The 27,568-nt window shown below is 37.7% G+C and overlaps 1 protein-coding gene across 4 annotated transcripts in view; it reads right to left on the reverse strand.

The window, feature by feature from the left end:
- Positions 1-260: 260 nt before the first annotated feature.
- The window catches only part of Ibtk (inhibitor of Bruton tyrosine kinase), a 70,200-nt gene continuing 42,892 nt past the window's right edge, over positions 261-27,568 (reverse strand). For 2 of the 4 annotated variants that reach the window (XM_038321818.1, XM_038321817.1), the window contains exons 21-29: positions 27,415-27,527; positions 23,883-24,031; positions 22,599-22,759; positions 19,779-19,871; positions 19,158-19,301; positions 11,729-11,875; positions 3,083-3,154; positions 2,548-2,680; positions 261-1,483 (exon numbers count right to left, since the gene is read on the reverse strand). In XM_038321818.1, coding sequence (XP_038177746.1) covers positions 1,352-1,483; positions 2,548-2,680; positions 3,083-3,154; positions 11,729-11,875; positions 19,158-19,301; positions 19,779-19,871; positions 22,599-22,759; positions 23,883-24,031; positions 27,415-27,527 — 1,144 coding nt within the window. In that variant the 3' untranslated portion in view covers positions 261-1,351. The remainder of the gene's footprint in view (positions 1,484-2,547; positions 2,681-3,082; positions 3,155-11,728; positions 11,876-19,157; positions 19,302-19,778; positions 19,872-22,598; positions 22,760-23,882; positions 24,032-27,414; positions 27,528-27,568) is intronic. The other 2 variants (XM_038321821.1, XM_038321819.1) reach the window with 2 other exon arrangements.

Here is a 27,568-nt window from a genome sequence, read left to right on the forward strand (position 1 = left end):
CATTTACATTTGTTCACTGTATCAAAGCTTCCCATAAGCCAATGACGTCATAAAGCTTCTTTACTTACTGATATCAAAAAGACATCGTAAAATTCATTTTTCTCAAGTTACTCAAACATGCAGAATAGAAAACAAGATTTTTAGCAGAGTAAAAGTATGTGCTGCCTATCAGTGTGGCGCATAAAGGAAATAACTAGGAATAGCCAGAAATTCTTCCCTCGAGCTGTCAATCTAGGGCTACACAGGACAACAAACACACATTCATAGTGAAGTGGATCAGGATTACTTTTTATTGCATGTTACACATCTGCTGCTTTGTGGGTTGAACTGAACTGAACTGAACTAAAACACTGAGTTAGTTTCAGCCAATTTCCCATCAACTGAAATCAAGCAAGTGAACTGCCTACATATTCCCAGGAATTCTTTCCCAGAACTCAGGCACTAACATTCTCATTTTATCTATATACTAAAGCACACATTTTACCATTGTTTTCCTTTTAATTTTAAACACTCAATAACAAACCAAACAGCATACTATAAAGAAGATAATCAAAAATTTCATGTACACATATAATCCAGGCTCACAGAACTTTTGATTACACATTACTAAAAAGTAACTATAAACAAGCACTCTGGCAAACTATTCGGTAATCCTATGTCTGTTTTAGAAAATCATAACACTTTAAGAAGCTGATTCTTTCACAATTAGGCAGTTCATATGGCCTCTGTGCTACCTCCCCACCCTAACAAAACTTCATGAATCCAAGTCTCCCAGAGCAGCTTTGATTGTTAACTAAACTGTCCAGAATAATTAGGAAGAACAGCACTTCACCAGACCAATTTTAAAGAGGCCTAAATTAACAGCTCAATGAAAAAGCAACAATAGACACATCTACTGTGCAAACAGAACATTCTGGCCATCAGTTGATCAGAAGTAATGACTGTGGCTCCTGCCTTAATCCCATCAATGTCTTATTTAAAAAACATTAAGTGGTAAACTCTTCTAAATTACTCCATACTCTCAAACGAAAAAAAAATATTGTAATGAATCATACCTAAACTTTACACTTCACCCATATTTTCCTTTGTAAGATAATGTAGAAGAAACAGTCCAAGCAACCTTAGCTTAACGTTTTTCCTGACACATCTTCACATAAAAGTTACTAAAATCACAATTTCAAAAAGTTTCTCATTAGTCATACAAACATTATAAACTACGGGAAGAAATCATATCCACTTTTGCTCTGATGAAAACAATGTGCTACCAAATATGCAAGAATGCTTGTGCATGGGTTTTCTTCATGTCGGTGTAGCGACCACGACCCTGGGGGCGCGTCCTCTCTCCAGTAAGCTAGCACCCATGCTTGTTCCACATAGGCACGGCCAGAGGCCCCTGTGGTGTCCTTTCAACGACGACAAACTCTTCAGGGTTGCCAAACGCCTCATAGAAAACCAGCAAGTCTTGTATCGCATGCTCCTCAACCTGTGAGAAAGAGGAAAAGAAGATTGGCTTCTTTCTTTTGGAATAGAACAGACTGGTGGGATTAGTAGTAGTCCGACTTCCTTGGAGAGCTGAGGCTTCACAAAGATACCACATGGCAGAAAGGAATCAGAAACTTTCCTAGTCCCTCAGCCTTGCTAGAGTACTCAGATACCTGTTCTTACTTCAATTCAAACCTCTTTTTAAGAATGTTATGTGTGGGCTGGAGAGATGGCTCAGTGGGTAAGAGCATTGCCTGCTCTTCCAAAGGTTCTGAGTTCAATTCCCGGCAACCACATGGTGGCTCACAACCATCTGTAATGAGGTCTGGTGCCCTCTTCTGGCCTGCAGACATATACACAGTCAGAATATTGTATACATAATAAGTAAATAAATAAATATTTAAAAAAAAAGAATGTTATGTGTGAGTGTCCAAGTGCAGGTCTGTGCACCACCTGTGTGCACGTACACTGTCCTTACGGCCAGCAGAAGACATCTGCACTCCCAGAGCTGGAGTGAAGGTTGTGAGCGAACCGATGCCAGCCTTAAGAACCAAACCAAGATCCTGCAGGAAAGGAATACGTGCTGCCGAGCCATCTGCCAGTCCCTCAATTTGAATCTTAAAGTTAAGAGAAAAGAAACTGGATTTCTTTCTGGGATCCATTCATGTTGGCAGTTTCGCCCTGTCAGGTATTTTTCTGCCACTGCACAATCCTCTACAACTCGCTGTTGCGGTCTCCAGTGTCGTGAGGCTTATCTTTTCACAGTCTGCCTCTCTCATCTTTCACGTGTCTGTAAAATCTTCCATCTCTCAAATAAATTCTTTTCCATAAATTAAGCCAAAGATGATCTATTGTCTATAATCTACAAGCTGAAGTAGAAACTGAGAAGAGCAGCAAACACCATCCAATTCTTTTAAAACATAAAACTGCCCAAAGCATTGTCAATACTAAAAACAGAAACCTGATCACAAGGTGCTAGTTCAAATCAGCCTGCATAACTACAGACCTAGGACTGGAATGTGGAACAGTCCTCAGCAAGCTGAAGCTGAGACGGTGTGCACTCACCTGAATGAGAGCCAAGGGTTTCTCCCGACTTCTGATGAGTGCGGCTTCTTGTTGCCGCTCTTCTTCTACGATCGATGCGAACGTGACAGGAGCGATGGCGGCAGGAGCAGCCGGTGAGGAGGACAGCCAGGGGCTTGGAGAATGATAACAATGACTTTGATTCATGTCCTCAGAGTTTTACACACAAAATTTCCTATGAAATATTATTTAGCTGTCCCCCCCCCCCCAGGGATTTATTACACATAATGCAACCTGGAAGCTTCTGCAGAAATTACAGAATGGTGAGGTGAAAATACAGAAAAGGAAAATTATTATTTTCCTTAAATAAGAGCTACAGGTTAAATTTTAGAAAATTCTAAAAGGAAAATGTGTAACAGAAATGATAAAATTAACTCTTGTTTTAGAAAAGAGAATATTCAAACAATACCTTCTAGTAACTTCAACTACCCAATTATTAATTTCTTAAATATATATTTGTGTCAATGTGAAACACTGGCCTAGCTTTCGAGGCCCACAGGTTATCAGTTTAGCTTACTTGGGACTCTCTAGAACTGGAAAATCAGAAACATGATTGCTTTCTAGTCCTGGAGTTCCATGAGTTGCACATCTGTAAAATAAATTCCAAAAACTAGGATTAAGGATTTCAGTAATATCTAGCAAAACTCCTTACTAATAGATAGAGCGGAGCAGTAAGCTCCTGACACAGAGACAAATCACTATCTTAAGGACAAGTAAAAAAACAATCTACAAAGAACTGGACCATAGGGAAAGCTTCGTAAGAAGCAGTCTTTTCCTAATGATGTACATATATCATTAAGGATGGTAATCAGGCATACATGAGAAATACAAAGGCCTGGGTGAAAACTTACCACTGAGTACTAACACACTGTGGCATGCTCTGGGTGACAGACAGAGTGGGAAATGGTCTGTAAACAGTTTCTGTTTCTGGAGCCATGACCACAAATAAACCTTACCCTCTGTAAACCGCCTTGGTTGTAGGGCTTTATCACAATAGAAAAGTAGTAACTGATACTTGAAGGTATTGCCTGCATTTGCCCTTTTATTGTGTTTTAGCACCCTAGCAAGCCAGTTCTCTAGCCCTGGTCTGACTGTGAGACCTTCCCAGGGACTTAGCCATGGAAAGTTGCATTTGATCTCCATCCAAGTTACTTCCATCAGAATATAGACTATTTCCCATTATGTTACCCTCTTGTCTAGATTTGAAGGCTTAAGAGTCTGTGATGAGCCAAGTGGTGGTGATACACACCTTTAATCCCAGCACTCAGGAGGCAGAGGCAGGAGGATCTCTGTGAGTTCGGGGCCAGCCTGGTCTATAAGAGCTAGTTCCAGGTCAGGCTCCAAAGCTACATGATGGAGAGTTATCTGTCTATGTTACTTTCATTGGTTAATTAATAAAGAAAACTGCCTTGGCCCTTTAAGAGACAGAAAATTAGGTAGGCGGAGTAGACAGAACAGAATGCTGGATAGCAGGAGTGGGGAGATGCTTCAGGCAGTCGCCATAGTGAGTCGCCATGATTCTCCTCTCTGAGATGGACGCAGGTTAAGATCTCTCCTGGTAAGCCACACCTCGTGGTGCTACACAGATTACTAAATATGGGTTAAAGGAAGATGTGAGAATTAACCAATAAGAGGCTACAGATAATGGGCCAGGCAGTGTGTAAAAGAATACAGTTTCCGTGTAATTATTTCGGGTGTAAAGCTAGCCGGCGGCCGGGTGGCGGGACGCAGCCCCGCTGCTTCCTTCTACAGCTACAGAGAAACCCTGTCTCAAAAAACAAAAACAAACAAACAAACAAACGAAAGAGTCTGTGATGGCAGAGCAGAGATGGTGACTAGAGCAGCAAGCTAAGAGCTCACATCTTCAGTCACAAACAGGAAGCAGAGAGAGTGTAAGAATGTACTAGAAATGGCCAAGTTACTCTCAAAGCTTGTGTCCAATAACATCCTTCCACCAACAAGGCCATGCTTCAGAAGCCTGACTAAACAGCATCGCCAAGTGGGCACCAAGTATCCAAATGCTTGAGTCTATTGGAGACAATTCATTCAATAAGCACACTTAAGATGCTGAAAATTATCCTGGTGGTTCTGGGATATTTTTTTCAAAATTTTTTGACGCTTTCAAAGATGCACAAATAATGTAGAGGCAATAATTACTTAGCTGTTAGGTAACTACAGCAAATCAGTAGTTACCAAATATTAAAGAGAAATAAAGGATAGATATAATCAAAGTGCAACATGGTTATATATGGAAATGACATAAGGAAACTACTATTTTCTACAATTAATATTTGCAAATAAAAGATTAAAAAATCCTTTGTTAGCTTTGCTGGCTAAATAAATAAATAAATCTGAGGTTTCAAACCCAGTACCTACTAAATCAATGTAAACTAAAGCTTTAAGAGTAACAATTGCACATAACATTTCATACTTTACGACAAGCCTCAGTAGGTTTATACGACAGGGCTGTATGGCCCTTACTTCATACGTGATTATATTCAGAAAGGGCCATAATGCTATGCTGAAGCATCAACCTGGGAATTGTAGATATAGTACAATAGAGAGCACTTGGCTAGAAAGTCCCCAGAAAAATTTTAAAAGGCAAACATCTGTTTCATAAGATTATAATCCCATAACTCTTCCTACTAATAATCTTTAATGGCTAATTAAATTAAACATTTCTTTAGTCAAATAATTTGGGAGTCCATCAAAATTCATTATAAAATATAGAAAAACTATTAAATAAAACAGCTAGAATTTTTAAGAGTTCTAAGCTTTCAAATAATATAAAATTATTAAGCTTCAGATATTAAAAACAAACCAGGCACTCCAATATATAATCTATACATAATTAGCCTTCTTAAAAAGAAAAAAAAACACCAGAAGGTTATCTAAAATATTCTTTAAAGATTTTTGTTCAGGCAGCCTACAGAATGGGAAAAGAGCTTTACCAATCCCACATCAGACAGAGGGCTGATCTCCAAAATATACAAAGAACTCAAGAAATTGGTCATCAAAAGAACAAATAATCCAATAAAAAAAATGGGGTACAGACCTTATCAGAGCACTCTCAACAGGGGAATCTAAAATGGCTGAAAGGCACTTAAGGAAATGCTCAACATCCTTAACCATCAGAGAAATGCAAATCAAAACAACTCTGAGATTCCATCTTACACCTGTAAGAATGGCCAAGATCAAAAACACTGATGACAACTTATGCTGGAGAGGTTTGGGGGTAAAGGGAACACTTCTGCATTGCTGGTGGGAATGCAAACTGGTACAGCCCCTTTGGATATCAGTATGGCGATTTCTCAGAAAATTAGGAGACAACCTTCCTCAATACCTAGCAATACCACTTTTAGGTATATACCCAAAGGATGCTTAATCGTATCACAAGGATATGTGCTCAATTCTGTTATAGCAGCATTGTTTGTCATAGCTAGAACCTGGAAAACACCTACATGACCCTCGAACGAAGAATGGATAAGGAAAATGTGGTACATTTACATTATGGAGTACTGCACAGCAGAAAGAAATAATAACATCTTGAAATTTGTGGGCGTGGATCTAGAAAGCATCATATTGAGTGAGGTAACACAGACCCAGAAAGACAAATATCATATGTACTCACTCATAAATGGCTTTTAGACATAAAACAAAGAAAAACCAGCATAAATTCACAATCCCAGAGAACCTAGACAACCAAGAAGACCCTAAGAGAGACATACATGAATCTAATCTACATGGAAAGTAGAAAAAGACAAGATCTCCTGAGTAAATTGGGAGCATGGGCACCATGGGAGAGGATAGAAGGGGAGGAGATTGGAAGGGAGGAGAGCAGAGAAAAATATATAGCTCGATAAAAACACTAAAAAAAACACTAAAAAAGGTTTTTGTTTTGTTTTTGTTTTTAAAAAGTACTGTCGATTTTAGATGTTAAAATAACTAAGCTATTTTTGCTTACATAGTATCTTTATATATAAAATTTTATATTGATTCATTTTAAAAATTTACCTAATATTAGAACTAATATAATTACAATCGTAATTTTGTTCTAGAGACAGTTTTTATAATGATTAGAAACACAGTACACATTCCCAGTACAGAGATACAGGGCTAATTAGGTGAAAGGAAAATGAAAAACAAACAAACACAGCGAACAAAAAATAAAAGAAATAATACAAAATCCTTCCCTTCTGCATTTTAATACCCCAGATGACACTGACTTTCTTTGCTTGCCATTGCCTTGGGGGCAAATAATTTTTTCAGTCACATTTTGTACAGTTAAGACCTAATGTGTTGTGTGCAGACCTTCCTCAGCTGAGTCCCAATCCTTATATTCTAACCCCTGGGACCACCAGCATTCCTGTCTTCCTGCTTTTCTCCCACTATTTCCTGTTTGTGCTGTCTTTTCTCCTACTTTTCAATTTCTTCTTTAAAAATCTCAACCCACATTCCAAAGCCTGTCACAGTAAAAAGGATACATAATAACATGGCCTATTTCTCTGCTGCTCCTCTGGTCACACATGAGAAGAGGACGGTTAAGGCTGCAGCAGCCGGAGCGTTTGCTCTTCCTAGACTTCACGTGTGTATGAGCTCCCTTCTCTGTGTCCTCTTCCATTCTGCCGCACCACATCGCCATTCACTCTGCCTGGGCACTTAATTCAATGTGTATGCATTCCTATTTATTAACCAAACTTCAAATCCATTAAGGGCTGGGCCTGCATATTATATTTTTATATGTGCCCAACAGAAGCCAGTACAATGCTATGCTCCTACCAGGTATCTCATAATTTGGTGAGTATTTTGTTTGCCTGCAGTGTTTTATATGTCCTTTTTGGAAAAACTTACTTGTGAATTTCATATTTTCTATGGCTAAATAAAACATGAAACACAACCTATGTGTGTTTTTTTCCATATCCTTATCAATGAGTCATCTATATAAATATTAGTTCCCACATCAACCATCAGGCTATTGACATATGATCTTTCAAGACAAACTTCCAAAGTCATAGGACAGCACATACTTTTCACAGTTAAGTCCCAATGTGACAGCACACTCTAGTGACCAACTAGCAAATCACATATCCTTAAAATTTTCTGAGTTCCACGACCAATGGTAACTTATTCAATGAAAAATTACAATACTAATATACTGTTAGTATTCAAAATGTAAAATATTATAAAAAGTAAACTTAATTTTTTTACTTTCAAATTTGTGTATCAGAGATATCCAATAAAATTCACTATATTCAAAACAAATATTACTTGAAGTTAGTTTTTATTCATTTATTTAATCAATCCAAAATACCCATTAAAAATACCCACTCTAAACATGTGTGAGCAATGACTAGCAAAGACATCCTTGCTTTAATAATACTGATATGCAAACAAATACAGCACCCGTACATTAAAAATAAACTGGCTCACACCTTTAATCCTAGCCCCTGGGGAGGCAGAGGAAGGGCAGGTAGTTCTCTGTGAATCTGAGATTGGTCTGAGCTACATATCAAATTCCAGGCCAACTAGAACTCTATAGCAAGATCTTGTTTCCAAACAAACAAAAGAATCACTAGCAACAATCATAATTTGTGTAACAGAAGCATGGCAGAATTATGTAATAAATTGACTCACCAAAGCAAGGAAGACCCTCTACAATACCCAACTGAATAGACTATGAGGTGGTGTAGGAGGTTCTTCTATCATGTGTTGCTTTCATTGGTTGAATAAAGAAACTGTCTTGGCCTTTTGATAGGGCAGCACTTAGATAGGTGGAGTAGACAGAACAGAATTCTGGGAAGAAGGGCAGTGTGGCAGATGCCATGAAGCTCCTGCCTGAGACGGACACTGGTTAGACTCTTTCCTGGTAAGCCACGACCTCGTGGTGTTACACAGATTGGTAGAAATGGGTTAGATCAGAATGTGAGAGTTGGGCAATAAGAGGCCAGAGATAATGGGCCAGGTAGTAATTTAATTAATACAGTTTCTGTGTGATTATTTCAGGTGTAATAACACAAAGCCCGCCGCTCCTTCCACAGCAATAAGGAGTTGAAATCACAAGTTAAGGTGATATAAAGGATAGCTGTGAACAAGAAAAAGTCAAAGATACTATAATCCAGAGATTATTTCCTAAGACAAAGTGAAAGAAGTTGACAGAAGCCAGGCTCTGTAGATCCATATTAAGAATTTTAGCTTTTGCTGGGTGGTGGTGGCACACACCTATAATCCCTGCACTCAGGAGGGTGTGAGTTTGAGGTTGGCCTGGTCTACAGAATGAGTTAGTTCCAGGACAGCCAAGACAACACAGAGAAACCCTGTCTCAAAACAAAAAGAATTCTAGCTTTTATCCTAAATACAGTAAGTTTTGTCTGCTTAACAGAGAACACACTGGCTCAATGTGGTGACGGGAAGAAGATAGAAGACAAGGCACGGAGCCACGCCCACAACTAGGTCAAAGTTACCAAGTTTAGTGTGTGCATTAAACATTCAAGAGCTAAAATGAACAATATCCTGATGACAGGATTTTGATGCCATTACTGAGAAAAATTAACAAGAGACCAGCAAGCATAACTTACTAAGGAATAAAGATCAGGAAGAACGGGCTGTTTACCATATATCTACAGTTTGTCTGATTTTGGGTCTCTGAGAGCATTACTAAAAAAGCAAGAAGTTTGGCTTCAGGCATAAGGAAAGTCTATGTGCTTCTGAAGATCTAAACAGGATGTAAAGGCCAGGAGGACACGTAAGACTGATGCTCAAGATCATATATGAAGGTGGCCTGCAATACGTTATCTAATAACAGGACATATGCTCATGACATGCATAGTGTAGAAATTAAAGAAAGTATAAAAAGTAAAGAGAAACGACCTGCACTTACAGTTCTAGTGTGAGCAGTTCCATAGCAGGGCACTATTAAGGTTGACTGGACTGCTTTAGTTGAGTAATGGAACAGAATCCAAATGAATTAAAGTGGGAACTGACAGCTCTTGTAAGAAATCTGGCCGCACATGTGTGAGGTTCACAATGGTGAGGCAATCACTAGAATAAATTTATGGGTGGAGTGGAAGATTAGCTATTCCTCCCTGAGTGTATATTAAAAGGCTGCAGCAAACAAACACAGATGGCAAGAATATAGGGCAAAGGAGAAAACTGAATCTTTACAAGAACAGAAAGGGTTAATTAATAACTGAAGGATTCTGAAGCAGAAAAAGGCAATAAAAAGGGCAATGAACATTAAAACTTTAACTTGTCATTTATACGTGAAAAGGCTTGATTTTTTTATTTGCATAAATTCAATTTAAAAAAACATTCCCTTTCTAAAATTATTTGAAGAGCTAGGGAAATAGGAACCTGATTCTTTCTACTTAATTTTCCTTACTATAACAAAATTACTCAAAAACAGTGCTTCTATATGTATATTCCTGCAGTAAGAAAATCAATAATATCAACAAAAATATATTTAAAATTTTTGCATACACAAGAAGTTCTCAGAAACAAGTGTTATTCTAAGTCTCTGTTAAGACCCTTGGGTGCTATCTTCATGGCAGAGTAAGTAAGCTGAGGTCAAACACTTCTAAGACTCTACTTGTTTTAACCAGAGCTTATATAATCTGTTTGACATATTGAAATTGAACAGAAAATTGCTGCTGCTGCTGTCATATTTGTTTGAGACCTTATCTGTAGTCCAAGCCACCTTACTTAGAATTCATGATGAAGCCCAGGATAATAGGATGCCAGACCTACTGCAACTTCTTAAAAATGATTTATGGGAGGAAAAGAAGTGGTTTGGCAACCAAAACCACAAGTGTTTATCATTGTATAAAACATTAATCTGACCACAAATGACACTATTTTTTTTTCTATTAACAATCTAGACTTTACAATCTGGGGAGATGTACATGTGATTCCTACCAGCCTGATACTTTTTCTATTTCTACAAGAATTTCATTTCTAAGTACAATTAGAAGTATGCAGGGTGGTGTTGGCGCACACCTTTAATCTCATCACTTGGGAGGCAAAGGTAGGCAGATCTCAGTGAGTTCAGAGCTAGCATGGTCTACAAAGCGAGTCCCAGGACAGCCAGGACCATCCCACAGTGAGAGCGTGTCTCGAGAAACCAAACAAACAAAAAGAAGCCAGGTGTGATGCCTTAGGCCTGTAAGCCCTGTATATTTGGGAGGCAAAAGCAAGAACACAAGGAGTTCAAGGTCACCTTCAGCTACATAGTAAGTTCAAAACCAGCAAGCCTAGACTATAGAAGATTCTGTCTCAAAAAACAAATACACACACACACACACACACACACACACACACACACACACACACACATATATGTATATATATTCACACACCATATTAAGAGAAGGTATTTTAATTAAAGTACCGGTATTAAATTATGGATAGATTTTCATGTATCAGGTAGGCATTTAAAATACGAAGCATCTTCAAAACTCAGTATAAAAAAAAAATACCTAGACTAGCTGAATTAGGTAGTACATACCTGTAATCCAACACACAGGAAGCTAAGGCTAGTGTATCCCAAGTTTAAGACAACAAAAAAAGTTTCAAGCTAGCCTGGGCTATGAGATCTTAACTCAAAAAAGTAAGAATTAAATAAATAATAACTTGAGGTAAAACTAGAAACATCCAAAGTTTGATATGTGATACGTGGAGGTGAGCTGTGGTAGATACACAAAGAGACAAACTTCAGCCACAGTGGTGAGATCTAAAATAATTATAACAAGCAAAGGTTGGATTTTATGAAAGATGCATCCCCCATGGTCTCCACTGCCGTGACGGTCCAGAGAGTATACAAGCTCTGAGTTGTCAGTGGGTAACTGTAAGGGCAAAGGGGCATGCGGCAGATTGGAATCAGTGATTGTATTCACTCCTGTGTGTATATGTGACCATGTCATGTGTGTGGATGTATATCAAAGCTCCAAACTGTAACTTCAACATGACTTTTACTATAAGCAAATATTTCCAAAAGCACTACCAAAAGTAAAAATGAAAACAGAGAAAGGGGAAATGAACTTGTTAACTTTAATCCTGAATGTACAAGAAGCTATAGCATCTGCCTTATACACATTTAACATCATTTCAGAACATGAAGCCATCACAGACTATTTTAAGGCAAAAAATATATTAGTTTTAAATGTATTACCTCACAACATTTAGGGCCTGAGAGTTTTCAATTCCTTTAAAAACAACTTTTTTGACATGATCTCCTAAACCATGGCCAGTAACAGGTTTTTTTTCTCCTGGTAAGAAATCCCAGAATGACTTGGATGAAGGTGAGGGTAGAGAAGCCCTGTGGAGAAAGCAAAGATCATGTTAAAAACACTTTGCAGAGGGGCGTTACAACCAGACAATATATAGTACAAAAAATGGTCAAGGAATGTAAAAACTGATTTCATAGATTTTTTTTTCAGCAAAAACATGTAAAAACAGATCAGTTTCACAGATTTTTTTCTCCTACAGCTATTTATTCAAACAGAACTTCAGTGTACATGGTTGAAAAGGACATGATATACTTAATCTTTTTGTTCGTTTGTTTGTCAATTTGATATAAGTTAAGGTCATCTTGAAAGAGGGAACTTCAACTGACAAAATGTCTCCATCAGGCTAGCCTGTAGGAAAATCTATGAGGGTTTTCTTCACTAATAATTGATGCAGACCGGCCCATACTGTTGGACTACCCTAGGCAAGTAGTCCTAAACCAGGGGGCCAAGTCAATAAGCAGCTTTCCTCCATGACCTGTGCTCCAGTTCCTGCCTCTGAGTTCCTGTCCTGACTTCCTTCAGTGATGGACTGTGATCTGGGACATATAAGTCAAACAAATCCTTCCCTCCCCAAGTTGGCTCTGATCACTGCTACAACACAGCAAAGAAAAGCAAACTAAGATACAGAAAAACGCTTTCATTAAATGACTATCGAAGAGTATGCAATAAAATAAGAGGGGAGGATATATTCAAAATTTTTACAAGTTTATTTAATTACAAGTTTCAATGTGGCATTGGAATTTTGTTGATTTTGCACCAATGAAAATTATGCCATAAGAGAAAGGAATTACTAGGTACCAAAGCTGGAGATAAACTCTAAATGTTAAAAATTAGTCATAATACTAAAATAGCTACTATAGTTGTGCAACAAATTTATGTTTGGGATATGTACTGGCTAGCTTTTTGTCACAGTGACACAAGCTAGAGTCATTTGAAAGAGAGACTTTTAATTGTGAAAATGTTTCTATAAGACTGACCTATAGGCAAGTCAGACACTTCATTGATTCATGACTAATGGGGGGGGGGGGGCGCAGCCCACTGTGGGTGCTGCCAACCCTGGGCAAGTGGTCCTAGGTTGCATAAAAAAAAGCAGGGTGAGCAAGCCAGTGAACAGCATTCCTCCCTGGCTTCAGCCTCAGCTTCTGCCTTGTGGTCCTGCCCAGACGTCCCTCAATGACAGATCAATGTGGAACTGAAAGGAGAAATAAACCCTTTCTTTCCCAAAGAGTTTTCGGTCATGGTGTTTATCGTAACAACAGAAACCCTAACTGTGACAGATGAATTAAATGACATATAAATAACTCAGCAGAGAAAAAGAAATGAAAAAAATAACAGTGGCATTTCAAAAGTGAAACACAATGTTCAAAACCAGTTTATTTGAAATGGACACGCGCTAAAAGTCAATAAGGATAGAAATCACTGGAACTGATGGCTGTAAAGAACAGACAGATGACTGACATTAATTTAAGTCAGTTTTGGTGAGTTATGAGACTCTAAGTGGCTAACCTACATAATTAGAGAACCAGAACCAGCAAAGAGATACAGAAGGCAAAACTGTAAATCAGACAATAGCCAAACCTTTCCACAATTGGTAGGAAACATAAATTTAAAGATTAAAAAAATGTTAGCAAATCCCAACGCAAATGCAAAAAAAAATCTCCCTTAGGCAAACTAAAAAACTTCTTTAAATTAAAGATAAAAGGAAAGGTTGGGGCCCAGCACACTTAACCTAGCAAGCAAGAGATCCTGAGTTTGACACCTAAACTGGGAAAGGGTATGTGTATGTGTTTGGTGGTGGTGGTCATGGGAGTGCCCTGAATGCAGACACAGAAATACATCACAATATGAACATGGTTAGCTTGTTTCAAAAACAATGGGAGTCCAAAAAGCAGTAGAAAGAAATCATTAACACACCAAGAAAAACAGAAATGTCAACCTAGCCTACATCTCCAAACAAAACTTGGAAGCCATAAACAGGCCTTACCTGTGGTAGATAGAGGAGCAATAGATAACACGATGCACCACAGGAATTACAAAGGTAACAAGAAACCACTGCAAACAACCCGATGGAGAAAAGTATGATATTTTACAGGGTATGGACAAATATACTAAAAAAAAAAAATCTATTACCAAAGATTAAAGCCTCCTTTTTCCAACAGAGATAAATCTGAAGAACAGGCTAAGTGGAAGAAACCAGAAAATGCACCTGTTTCAATTCTACTGAAATTACATATTATATACCAAATACATATATTCTAATTACATTATGTTATAGATTAGATAAAACTAAACTATGAGCAACAAAGAAAATTACCAGTCATTGACTCTGAGAGGAGAATGGAACAACGATTATAGAGTCTAGTGAGAATATTCTAAGATAACAGTAATGTCCAGTAATTTATAAAAACAATAATATATAATTAAGAAGAGGGGTTTATTTCAGAAACAATAAACACTCACCAAAAGTCAATCAATGTATATAATTCATCATACTAAGATGACAGGATGAGGAAATCCCATGAAAAAAATCCTATGATCCAGTCAAGAGAGGCTTCACAAACTAAATCCTTAGGTGTGTGTATGTATGTATGTATGTATGTATGTATGTATGTATGTATGTGTATATATGAATCATATATATGTATATATATATGTGTGTGTATATTATAAAAACTGCTGGGAAAAAAAAACTAAGATTGCTATGCTCGCGATTTGGAGCATACTAAATTGTCAATCCTCAAATTGATATACAGATTTAAGACAATCAGAAAAAAAAAGTCCATAAGTCTTTTCTTTATCTGTTTGTATGTATTTTTGACAAAACTCATATAACATGTAAAAGACAAAGTAAATAATCTTTGAAAAAGTTTGAGAACTTAATGGCCCCCATTTCAATGCTGACAGACACTTCACATGTTGGTGGAGTAAAAGAGGAGAAAATAGACCTAAGAGAACTCAGTAACGAGTCTAGATTAGATATAGTGGTATTTCATTCGTATTTTAATAAAATCTGCCAAAACAGCAGAGAATAAAACAGCCCCACTGATCAGTTGTACAGACAGGCATTGGTGACACACATCTTTAATCCCAGTAGTCACACTAATTTGACCCAGAAACCAGGCAGTAGTGGTGCACGCCTTTAACTCCAGCCCTAGAGAGGAATATAAAACAGGGGAAGACAGCTCTCACACACAATCTCATTCTGAGATTCCTGGAGGCAGGATTGCCATTTCAGACTGAGACAGAGGTATAAGAGCTAGTGGCTGGCTGTTTTGCTTTTCTGGCCTTCAGGTTGAACCCCAACATCCGTTCTCTGGGTTCTTATTAATCGTGCTACAGTTAGACCCACACTCACTTCCAGCAACATACCCTTTCATTAGCAAATGCTGTGTCCACAGTTAAAGTCACTTATTTTAAGTAAAATCTCAAGCAGTAGGAGACAAAAAACTTCTTTAAAAATCTGTATTGGAACCATGAACTAATAAAGTATTTGTGTTAAAAAAAAACTTTTTCAAAAAAATTAATCTGAATTTGGCTTTATCATAAATAACTTGTCCACAACACACACACACACACACACACACACACACACACACACACTACAAAAATCCAAAGTCGATTTAGAAAAACCACCTTCATTTCCTTTGCAGCCTTGGCCCTAATCCACACACATCTGAAGGGAGGGATGGCACAAAGGACAGGGACATGAGGGACTGGAAGCATTGTTGAAGACCTGACAATCAGCTTGCTTGTGAATACAGGAGCTCGGTAACTCCTGCTAGCACAGCGCAAGCTGTCAGATTCACTCACAAGTCTAGGAATTCCCACATGTAGTAAACAGCACACACCCTACCAAGTTCTTTCCAGACAAAAACAGTTCCCTGCTTAGGATAATAAAACTACTAAATAAGAGCAGTTACAGAATATCTCAAACTCACACTCTCATTAGCCATGCACAGTAACCACCTATAAAGCAGCTAATGCGGCGGTCTAAGCAAGCCCGGCCCTTTCCACTGGTTATGCCCAGATTTAAAACAGTATCTTGTTTCCCACAATTTTGCTTTCCGAACTTGGGCATTGGTTATTATCCATTCTAAAAGCCACAGAAAATTTATGGAGAAATATTTGTAGAAATTTATTTCCATACAAAAATTAGTCAGGATTTTGTTCCTTAGCCCCAGCAACTTTAATGAATAATAATTTCCAGGTCAAAAAGGCTAAATAACTGCAATTATTTTATATAAACTAGCTCAAAAGAATTTACATTCAGACATCATGCCAGGCCACACAGACTATATATTTTCCACAAGATGATAGCGAAAAATGTATTTCTCCAAGTAAAACATTTGAAAACGAGAAGTGCCAGATCCCACACACACTCAAAGTTTTACAGTAGTTTTACAATTCAACTGGCTAGAACTTGGTTCAAATGCAAAACCCCATTCTAGCTAGCATTTTCCATGGCCATACCTAACTCTAGGTAGCAAAGGCACAACTATATCCTGGGAACATGGAGAATGGCTGCATGTATTGTGAACACTGCCCTAACCACAGTGTTAAGATTTAGCACGCTCATTTGTGCTTTAGTTAACTGCACATTTTACATTAATTAAGAGACAAATATAAAAACATCTACAAAAGTCAAATCTTATTAGGTGAATCTACAGATAATGAAATGCAAGTAGCTAAAAAATATACCACCATCATACATTCATTCTATAAAGCTGACCTACAAGGCAGATTAAAATGCTAACTTTAGATTAAAAATGTTAAGAAGAAATGTAGTTGAGTCTAAAGTTATAAAAGAATATTAAACATAAATCATTTATTTTCAATCATTACTAAATTTAGATACTACTTCTGCTTAGAAGTCAAAATAATCTGTATTTTGTCAGTTATATAAATTGTATTGATATCTTAAGATATATAAAGTTAATCACTCGTTTGTACTTAAGTTTTTCAGTTGTGTTCTCATAAAAACTTTGTAATAAGTATCAGTTATATTTAATCATGACACAATTACTTTTCAATAAAATATCCACATTTCTGCCAGATTTAATGGTATTTTTCTCCTCATATTCCTTGAACTCTCCTTAATCAGCAATATTCCATTTCCTTTGCATTTTAGGAAGATAGTGCCATGTGCATGGGGTTCAGCTCATGTCTCCAATGATCTCGGGGGAAGAGCTGACTAAATTTAAACATCAAAATCTGAGGTTTTGAACACCGCATCGTTTTCACTAAATATCAGAACAAGACATAAACGCACAGCAGCCTGAGGTCAGCATGACTGCAGCAGTCAGCAGCTACAGGCACAACTGGTGTGTGTGGAGGAAGACAGAAACTGAGTTGGTCGGACAGAAAGAGCCTCACAAACTCCTATCTTCTGGAGACACCCATCGGACCAGACCTTCTGTGGTGTGGCTGGGGTGCCAGATGTCATCTACCTTAGTACAAGGAAAAGTTGACTTGAAATCACAAGGCAAACGGAAAACAGGAATAATAGCTGTGTGCTGTGTGTAAAGTTTAAACTTGAAATGGTAAAGCATGTAAAAACCTATAATGAGAGAACTGAGTATCAGTGGTAACCTCCTTCAGCTTTGAGAATTCTAACACCTAAATATGCAGACCTTGTCAGTAGAAGCAGAAATTGCCCATTAGAAAACTAAGATCTCTGGAAATAAAGGAAAAACACCAAAGATCATCAACATATGTGGGATCCCAAAAGGGAGACTGTATGGAATCACACAATTATACACATAGGCACACAGTATATCCAACTGGAGCAGAAAAGCAAAAGAACCAACATACTAATACAACAAGACATAAAAATGAACCATAACAGAGACCTCTGAAGCAAACAGCAATGCTAATCAAACACTAGTTTTAACGTTTTATGAATGAGTCATACAGTATGGCTTTTTCACTTCCCCTATCAATATATTGCTAAGATCCGGCTACATGGTTATATTTAGTCACACTCCCTCCCTCTCATTACTCTGCAGCACTGTACTTTATAAAATGTTTAGCCAAGCGTCAATGAGAGATGACAAAGCTGTATCGGGTTTTAGTTATTGCAGTACTGACAATTTGGACATGCTTCCTGTGTGTATACAGTGTATACATGGATTTCTGCTTCACACACAGCAAACGGGAGGATCATTTACACACTAAAAGGATTGATCGCAGGATTTGAATCGGGAGTACAATATAAAGGCCAAAAACTACCACAGCAAATGAGACACATAGGTACCAAGAAAGCTGCTGCCAGGAAAAATCCTGAAACTCCCTGTCCTTGTTTGCTGCTGGCTTTTAAAATAAGCTAACTGATGCCACTGCGAAATCCATATTATAAAGCTCAAAATATCCTCAAGTATTTAACAACCTCTCTCAGATACAGTAACATCTAGAATCATGACAGCAGTTTTAAAACCCGGTTTTGCCTGTGTTTAGAAAAACCCGAGTACTGCAACAGACCCACATCAAATCTTCAACAGCTCTTAGCTGGTTTTCATACTTCCTGTGCCTTTGCTTCCTTCCTCACTGGCCCTGCTTCACACCTACTGCTCCTCTGGAAGGCAGACTCAGAGCAAAATCAATTTTTCACTATTCTCTTTAAAATAATTTCCATTTTCAGTGGTAGAAAACAACAACAAAACTTCAGGAATAGAGTGACAGGCATGAGCACTGAGAATTCTCCTATCCCTAGCCCTCTATACATGTACCTTTCTCTTAAATTGGGTCCCAAGCATTACGATACAAGCTTCCAAAAAGGGAAGCTAGACAGGAGGCAAAGATAACATTTTACACAACTCATCTTTGGAGATGGCTGCTAGCAATGTGGCCACCATGGGAAGACTGTGATGGTACAAACTCCCAAGATGCAACACAAAGTCAACAGCACTGCTCGAACAACTGATGGCTGCTTCATCTGTACCATGGGAAAGAACCAAGGATGCACACAGAAGGACCAAAGGACCATATTATTAAAACTAAAGTTTGCTGTTGTAAAGTTTTAATGTATTTGTTCCTTAAACTGAAACATTAAATCTCTCAACAGAAACTACAGAATGGCAAGAATGACATCCAAAAGTAAAACACAAATCCACAGTTTTGAAACCATGATGTCTGTCAATACATCTAAAATTATAATAAAACAAACATTGTTTTAGAAGTCTGTACTGTACAAGTTCCAACACTTAAGTTAAAAAACAACAAGGGAAATGAAATATTTAGAAGGACTTTAGAAACACATGCAGGGGAACTCAGAAGCCAAGGGAAGACACCTGAACTTTAACAAGAAGAGCATACCATGCATTCGCTGGCTTGGGGGACTTTGAAGGTGCTGTCAGAACTGGTTCCATGCTGTTTGTTCCTGAACTATTTTCTTTGGTGGTCAATGCAATCATTTTCCGTTGCTTCTGAGAAAGTTTGACTCCATGAGAAATAATTTTTCTAAAAATTAGAATAAACCAATTAATTATTTCTACTGGCTTCACTGCTTCTAAGAAATCTCAGTTTCCTAAAAAAATCATTGTACTTGAAACAAAAATCAAACCCCTTAGCATTAATGTCTGCTTAATCGAGATCATCATAATATGTTTTCTATTAATTTTCAATTGTTTCAGTCTATACTGCTGATGATCAAATAATGGTTAAACATGAACCCCCAGAATACCATATTTTTCACAATACCTCATATCGGGCTTGTGCATTCTTCAGAAATGAGACTTTATGACCACTTCAGCGACAACTGTCTACTAGCCTTCTAGCATGCCACACCCCACTCCACTGCATTAGTGCATCAGACCAACTCAGTCATTAGCACACAGCTAGCAAACAGCACTGAGGCTAAGGTACCTTTATAATCATTATATCAATTGTATAAAAACAAGAGTAAAGACCCAGTATGTTAAAAAATATTAAACCAACCCTAAGTTTGACTTTGGTGCTGCGCTATATTTTTGTCTATTTTCTTCTGTTTCCATGATGGTTCTGAAATCCACAACAGGAGGACTCACTGGGCTAAAAGACAAAAATAGATAGATTGATTGATAGATGATAGATAGATAGATAGATAGATAGATAGATAGATAGATAGATAGATAGATAGATAGGTAAATTTAAAAAGCATTCATTACTTATAATGCCCGACACCAAATTTAACTGAGCCTGTAAATTATATGTAAGACTGATGATAATTTGTAGTCTAAGTAATAATTTTGTTAGCTTCGGCCAACCTCAAAAAAGGTATTCTGAATGTCAGCTAATCTCACAGATGCGTATATAACAATTACTTTAAAGTCTTCAAGTTAAGCAATAAACCTAAAATTATTTTAATAAAACAAAAACCAAACAACAAAAGGAGTCCTACGTCATCTAAATTAGGCAAAAGAACTCACTAAATTCTAATTAAAACCTTATCCTTACAGATAAATGAAGCTGAAAAATCATTTCATTTTCAAAAACAAATGAATTACTCACTACCATCTATTATTAACAAAAACAGGCACTTTTCAGAAAACATGGCAGTGCTCAACGGTACTAAAGACTACCTCCCACTGGAGGGCGGGCAGATGCACTGTAAGGGGGAAAGAGGTCCTGGGGCTATAGGAATTGCACCGTTAAGAGAAAAAAATTCTACAATCTCCAAAAGTAGTTTTTGATACAAGTGAAATCTATGATATAGCTAAGAATAATTCATATTATATATTCAAGACTCATATATCATTTATTTATTTTCACTAAGAAATTCTACTGCTAGATGTTTTAAGTCATGGCAGGAAAGCTGTACCCATAGCATCTTAGCAATAAGGTTGTCTACGCAAGGCCTGCATAATGACACTACCAGGAGACAAGCCAACATGGGCAGAGGAGCTTTCAGAAGGCTCCTCTACAGATGAAAAGCTACAGGCAATCGATGGCTGCTGAGAGCAAGGGAATCAGTTTCCTAGTCTAGGGACAAGCTCCCTGATAGGCTATCCAATCCCAAGCTCTAATCACATGTACATATGAGGAAAACTAAATGAACTCAGTAGCTTGTGTGTATATGTACGTGCGTACATACATACATACATACATACATATGAAGCAATAATAATTACAAAACTAGAGATCATGAGTTTGAACATGAAAGGCAGGAGGAGTTGGTGAGGAGCAGTGGGAATATGCTAATCCAGTACTGGTGTCTGAAATTCTCAAAATAGTAACAATATAAATTAAAAAATTGTAAAATATCAGTAGTAAAAATGTTTTAAAACGAAGTCTACTCAGTATTCTCACTAGGCAATACTTCTCCGTGAAGTAACATGCTAGTGTACACACTACTGTTGAGAATACTACAACTGCTAAAGACTTTGTGAATGTACACGGTGCTGAAACAGAGAGCTAGTCTCACTGCTGACTTTATACCAGCTATTCTTTAAATGTTTATCAAAACAATTAAAAGATGGTTCTAGGTATTACACAACTTATGTATCACTGAATACATTATAATTATATTTATTATAAATATAATTTTATAATAAATTATACCTGGAAGAGAGAAGGCTGGTAAGCAACTTTTAAGCATGTAGATGATTTTCTGTGTATAAATTAACACTCTTCATTGAATCTATTCACTTGGCTAAAAATATATAGCAATCTTTTAGAGAAGTAGAGTAGGATGAAAACCATATCCGTAAGTGGCCACACCAGGCTGCGACTCAGGTAGGCGATTTTCCCTCTCTCTCCTGTCCTCCATTACAACTATCTGACTGCACTTAAGACCCACTCCATGAGATGGGACATAGCTAATACTGCCTGGGTAGCTAAAAACATAAGACTTGATAGGCTACAGGCCTAGGGGAGAGCCAAGCTACTGTCCTGCTAAATGAACATAATAAAATGACTCCTAATGGTATTCTGCTATACTCATACATGAGTGTCTCACCCAGCCATCAACAGAGAACCTTCCTCCTGCAGCAGATGGGAACAGACAGAGACCCACGACTGGACCATGTGCAGAGAGGAGACTTCAAAACACCTAGTCTTAAATGGCATGCCTTAACCAAAGCTTCCCGCTGCCCTGCAGGGCTATAGGAACCATGTGAAAGAGGAGGTTGAGATCTTTTAAGAGTCAGGGGGGGATGGAGGAGACCAAGGAAATAGCAAGTTCCAGACATAATGGAATTGCTGCACAGATGAACTAACAGAGACTATGGGAGCATACACAGGAACTCTACAGGTCTAAGCCAGAGAGTGTCCCAGCAGTGAGAGGGGAACATAGGCCTGATCTCCCGTCCTTAACTCAGAAAGTATCTCTAACCGACAATTGCTTGCAAAGCAAAAAATAAGTTTTCTCCAACGGAGTCTCATTACAGAAACAAATCACTCTTAAGCACAAACCCCAACACTAGCAGTATATGGCCAACACAAATGAACCCAATAGCACTTTGTAGACATTTTGCCTCATATTGCTTTGTTTGGGCATTTTTTTAATATTTCTGAACTTTTACTTGTATTTTATGGTTTATGAATTTGGGGTTTTGTATATATCTGTTATGTGTATTTCCTGTGGTTTTTCTTTTTTGTTTAATTCTGTTGAATTTTTGTTTGTTGCCTGTTTTTTTTCTAAAGAAAGAACGAATGCAGGCATGTAGTTGGATGGGTAGGGATGTGGGTGAGGATCTGGGAGGAGAAACCATAGCCAGAATATATCATATGAAAAAATTTTCAATTAAAATAAATAAATAAGAAAAAAGAAAATCCTACCTGCAAGAGCTAGCAACCCAACTGGACGAGCCCGCAGTGTCGACTCTGTTACTGGGAATGAACTGGGGAGCAGATTTAGATGTTGGTGATTTTTCCCATGGTTTGAAATCTTCCCTAGCACATGCAGGAGGTATTCCATTCACATACGGTTTAGCTTTCCCCTGTGAGAAAAAAAGGGAACCTAATCTGTAATGGCAAGCGTCTAACTTAGTAGCTCAGCATGTCTAGTCAGCGACATCCAATCAGCTAACACTTGCCAGTTCTGTTTCCAGGCCTAGCACTTAGCCAGCTCACCCTCATCACTTACTACAAGCTGCTGGGCACACAGGAAAATAAGTTCACACCTTAAACTTCTACTCAGACAAATAGCAAACAAACAAAAATACAAGCAGTACATATAAGATATGAAGATGAAGTAGTAATATTAAAATTCCTGTTTTAGAAATAAAATCCACCTTAGACATGAAAATTTGGTACAAATGTTTTAGAATACACTCTAGGATGCAGTATTTTAAATAAAAAATACTACAATAAAATAATATTGACACTTCAAAGGAGTCTTGAAATCACGGCTATTGCAGAAGGTTCAACTTCCCTACACTCACTGTCCTGCGGATTAACCTTATGAAAACAACAATTTCCTTCAGAGTTCTGCATTAAACCTGAACAGTTTGTAAGAAGAACAAATTTATAGTCTCAGAAACTCCTAGATGTTCCAATATGTTTTGTGAATACAGCAAAGGCTGCAGAAAAATGACTCAATTTCTAAAAACGTAACTGTTTTCCTTCCTGGAAAGAAAACTGTGGAGCAGGTATTTAAAGGCATCCTGAGAAAGCCTCCTCAGAGCTAAGGAGGAACGCTGCAGCAGAGGAGTGGGAGAGAAACTACAAAATTTGAAACCAGGCTTACTATCAAAATTATTTTTTTCTTATAAATTTTATTTTGTTTTAATAGCCACTTCCTAAAATGTTTCTGGAATTTAGCTACAAATATACCTTTCAGAATTATATTCAATAGTCAATGTTATATCAATATGTTTAGCATCAATATATTTTATATATTAAAAGATTAGAATTATAAAGGTTTCAAAACTGTACTAAAATTTCTACAATTAGAATAAATACATAACTTATAAAAATATACATTATACATATTAGTTTTAGTTTTTTGTTAACACCAGGGAAGTCTGAGAAAATTTGAGAGACTATAATGAAAACGAAGGTAAAATGTAGGCACATCCAACATGGTATGGTGTTAAGGAAACAATGCTTTATCATACCAACCTCGACCTTATCCGAATGGAACCCTGCTATAAAATCAGGTGACTGTAAATCCCTGGGACTACCCACTCCTGCATAGCTTCCTTCAGAGTCTGAGGTCAACAGTTCTGGAAGAGACTCCACAGAATTGGTCTTCCCAGACTTTAATAATCCTAAAATATAAAACAAAATAAAGTAAATAAATGTTAAGCAGACATATTAAACATATATGCATTTCACTCAATGAGCCAAATGGAAAGCAAGAAGCTTACAGATCCAGACTACAGTAACACTGAAATGATACTCACTACACCGACAGTACTGCTAAAGTTAAGATACAGACATTAAGTGAAGGATTAACATGGAGGAGACAGCAGCACAACTGTGGCTCATCCTGTCTCTAAGAACTCATCAATAAACCTCAACAGCACAAAACTCCACAGGATCTGCTTTGAAGAGAGTTAACCTCCTTCCTCAAGAAAGGTAAGAAGGGAGAAGAGATGACTGACTCCACAGCAACCTCCTGACCCCTGCTGTCCCTTTTCAGCTATCAAAGCCACTGTGCAATGCAGGGAGGGACTGGCTCCGCTGTGTGCCAGCAGTCAGCCCAGGAACACAGGCTCCTACTGATCCCACTGGCAGCCTGACAAAGGGTTCCTCAGTTTGTTTTCTATACAAAACAAAAATCTGTCATTTGAAATTTTTAATTAGCTTACCCCCTGAAAGGACCTAAATGCCTCTGTTATCCCTATGTTCAGGTTCACTACAAACATAATACAAAGTAAACTTCTGCTTGATTTCAGGTGATAATTCATACATTTCAAACTAATTAGAATCTATATAGCATGCCAAAAGAAAATTTGAAGATGAAGGCATTATCTGAGCTGTAAAAGCTATATAACTGATTAAAAATAAAGTGTGTTGTCTCTTACACATTCAGAAAAGTGCTGTCCCTTTAAGGAGCTCACCAGACACATGGTAGTTCTCTTTTGTTGTTCATTACTATAAATAGCTTGACAATGACATTCAACCTTGCCCCTACTATCAAAGGTATTTTAACTAAATTTTTATTTCAGACATTACATTTAAAATTGTATGCTTTACAAACCCAATAAAATCAAGAGAATCAAATAATTGACACACGAAGCAAGCAAATATTTTTGATCAAAACGAAACGCTTTAACAGGACCACTTGTCTAATTTTAAGGATCAGCATCCATGTTAGGTCTCCACATAGTCATTTCTGATGACATGTGCCTTGTGCTCAAATCTTCCTTTTGGTTCCCAATTAACTTTCACCATTATCTGCTTGGGCCACAGAAATCATGCAACATCAGAATGTATATGGAACTTGACTCAAGAGAGCAAATACTATCTGTTCCTTCTGTCATCATCTCAGATCTTCATAGGCTTTCCAGACTATTTCCTGAATACATCATAGCAGATGTGTTAAGATCAGAGTATGATAATACTGCTGGTGTCTGTCCTTACCATGTATCTTATTTGAAGAAGGATTTCTTTGCTGTTTTCCTGCCACATCTACCAGGCTGAGCTAGCTAGCCTGTGTGATTCAATGATTTCTGTCTGTCTCCCATCTCCTAGAGGTGCACTGGGATTACTTATGTTCCTGCTCTGCATCCAGCTTTGACTTGGGTTCTGAGGATTATAACTCAGGTCCTCACTTGCACAGCTAATGCTTTTACCCATAGAACAACTCCCTAGCCCATGAGAATAAGACTCTAACACACATATAAGCCCACACATTCACACACACACACACACACACACACACACACACACACACACACACACTCAATCGAATCATACTATTTAAATCCAATCAAGTATCTACTTCTTCCTTAAGTCATGAGGTAACTGAAAGATTCCCAGTTTCCTAACTGTCCAACCACTTATCCAGCCCTTTCTACCTACACATTGTCTTTAGACTAGAGGTAAAGCCTTCAACAGAGAATACAAAAATCACAGAATGTTATGTCTGGGAAGACCCTAAAATGTATCTTTCTCATTTCTACATCTCCTAATTCTGACATTTAATGCTTCATAAATCAATCTAGGCAAATAATCTCTCCTATTAAGTGACGTGGGAGTCCCCTCTGTGTATTGCTTGTATTGGTTAATGAATAAAGAAACTGCCTTGGCCTGATAGGGAAAAATTTAGGTAAGCAGAGAAGACAGAACTAAATTCTGGGAGGAAGAAAGCAGAGGCAGAGGGACGCCATGGATCCACGGCTGGAGGTAGACATGCTGAAACTTTTCTGGTAGGCCACAACCTCATGGTGATATACAGATTGATAAAATGGGTTAAGTAAAGATTTAAGAGTTAGCCAATAAGAAGCAAGAGCTAATGAGCCAAGCAGTGTTTTAATTAATACAGTTTTTGTGTAGTCATTTCAGGGCTAAACTAGCTGGGCAGCTGGGATGAACAAGCAGCCAGGCTCTCCTTGCAACAATTAGGTATCTTCTGTGTTACTTAAACCCATTATTCTTAACATTATTTCCTTCAATTGTAACAAACATATCAAATACTTCATTTGTACAAGTTAAGCCATCTTTTCCCAAGAAACACAAGTCAAACACAGGGCAGAGTGCCTGTGAATGCTATGACAGAAAACACACCAGGTCATGTCTGACTGCCATATGTGGGCACACTACCACCTGAAAAGCCATATTGGAGTCTCCTTACTTGTGGTCATACTAACATTTTGCATAGTTTAAATATAGATAAGATGAATCTAGAATATAGGACAACACACAAAACAACTAGCCTCAACATCTGAGAAAAAAATACAAAACAAATAGCATGGAAGATACTGTTTTAGCTAAGAGATACTAACAAGCAAAGGCAGTGTTAACCTTGACAGAACAAGAAACAATGGCTGAAACAACACTCTAAAAAGAGTAACCATGGAACTCTGGATGCAGAAGCTAGTACTGGGTAAAGCTATACAGTACTTGTTAACTATCTGATGCTGGTATTGGGTTTTAGAAGAGAGTTTTCTTAAGAGTTTTACTATAATATTTATGAGAACAGTGTATCTACAGAGTATTCCAAGCGGGTCAGCTAAAAACAGCTCTGTCAACATATGCATTGTGTGCGGAATGTTTAGAGTACAATAGTGGGCAACAGGCAACTGTGCTTCTTACAGAAGATGTTATCTATAGATAGAGCTACAATGCAGGAACACTGCCTGGCATGTATGAGGCCCAGGGTCAATCCTCAGAACCACAGAAAGGAAAGGGTGAGGGGAGAGAAGGAAGAAAATGTGGCAATAAATTAACAGTGAGTCTAAATAGAGTGTAAAGGTATTCCCATGTTGCATGTACATACCTGCATATATCTTTTACATTTTCAGCAACTAATAAAAAATTTTAAATTAAGGCTGGCAGATGGACCAGCAAGTAAAGGTTCTTGTGATTGGTGAATCATGATGATCTGGACCCCTGAAGCCCACATAATAGTGAAGGACAGAAATCCCTCCTACCAGCTGTCCCCGACCTCCACACACAGACCACAAATACACGCAAACACACTAACCTGCCGATGGTGGACTCTGAATAATGTCTGAAAGGTTGTAGCCCCCAGAACTGTCAGAACGCTTCCGCGGCTTCTTTTTAGCTCTTGTTTTTGCCTTCTTGAACATTGTTTCCCTTGGAAAATGCAAACATAGAATCGAAGGCAAAAAGAGTTT

Source organism: Arvicola amphibius, chromosome 3 (assembly GCF_903992535.2).
Source record: "Arvicola amphibius chromosome 3, mArvAmp1.2, whole genome shotgun sequence".
Taxonomy (NCBI): Eukaryota; Metazoa; Chordata; class Mammalia; order Rodentia; family Cricetidae; genus Arvicola; species Arvicola amphibius.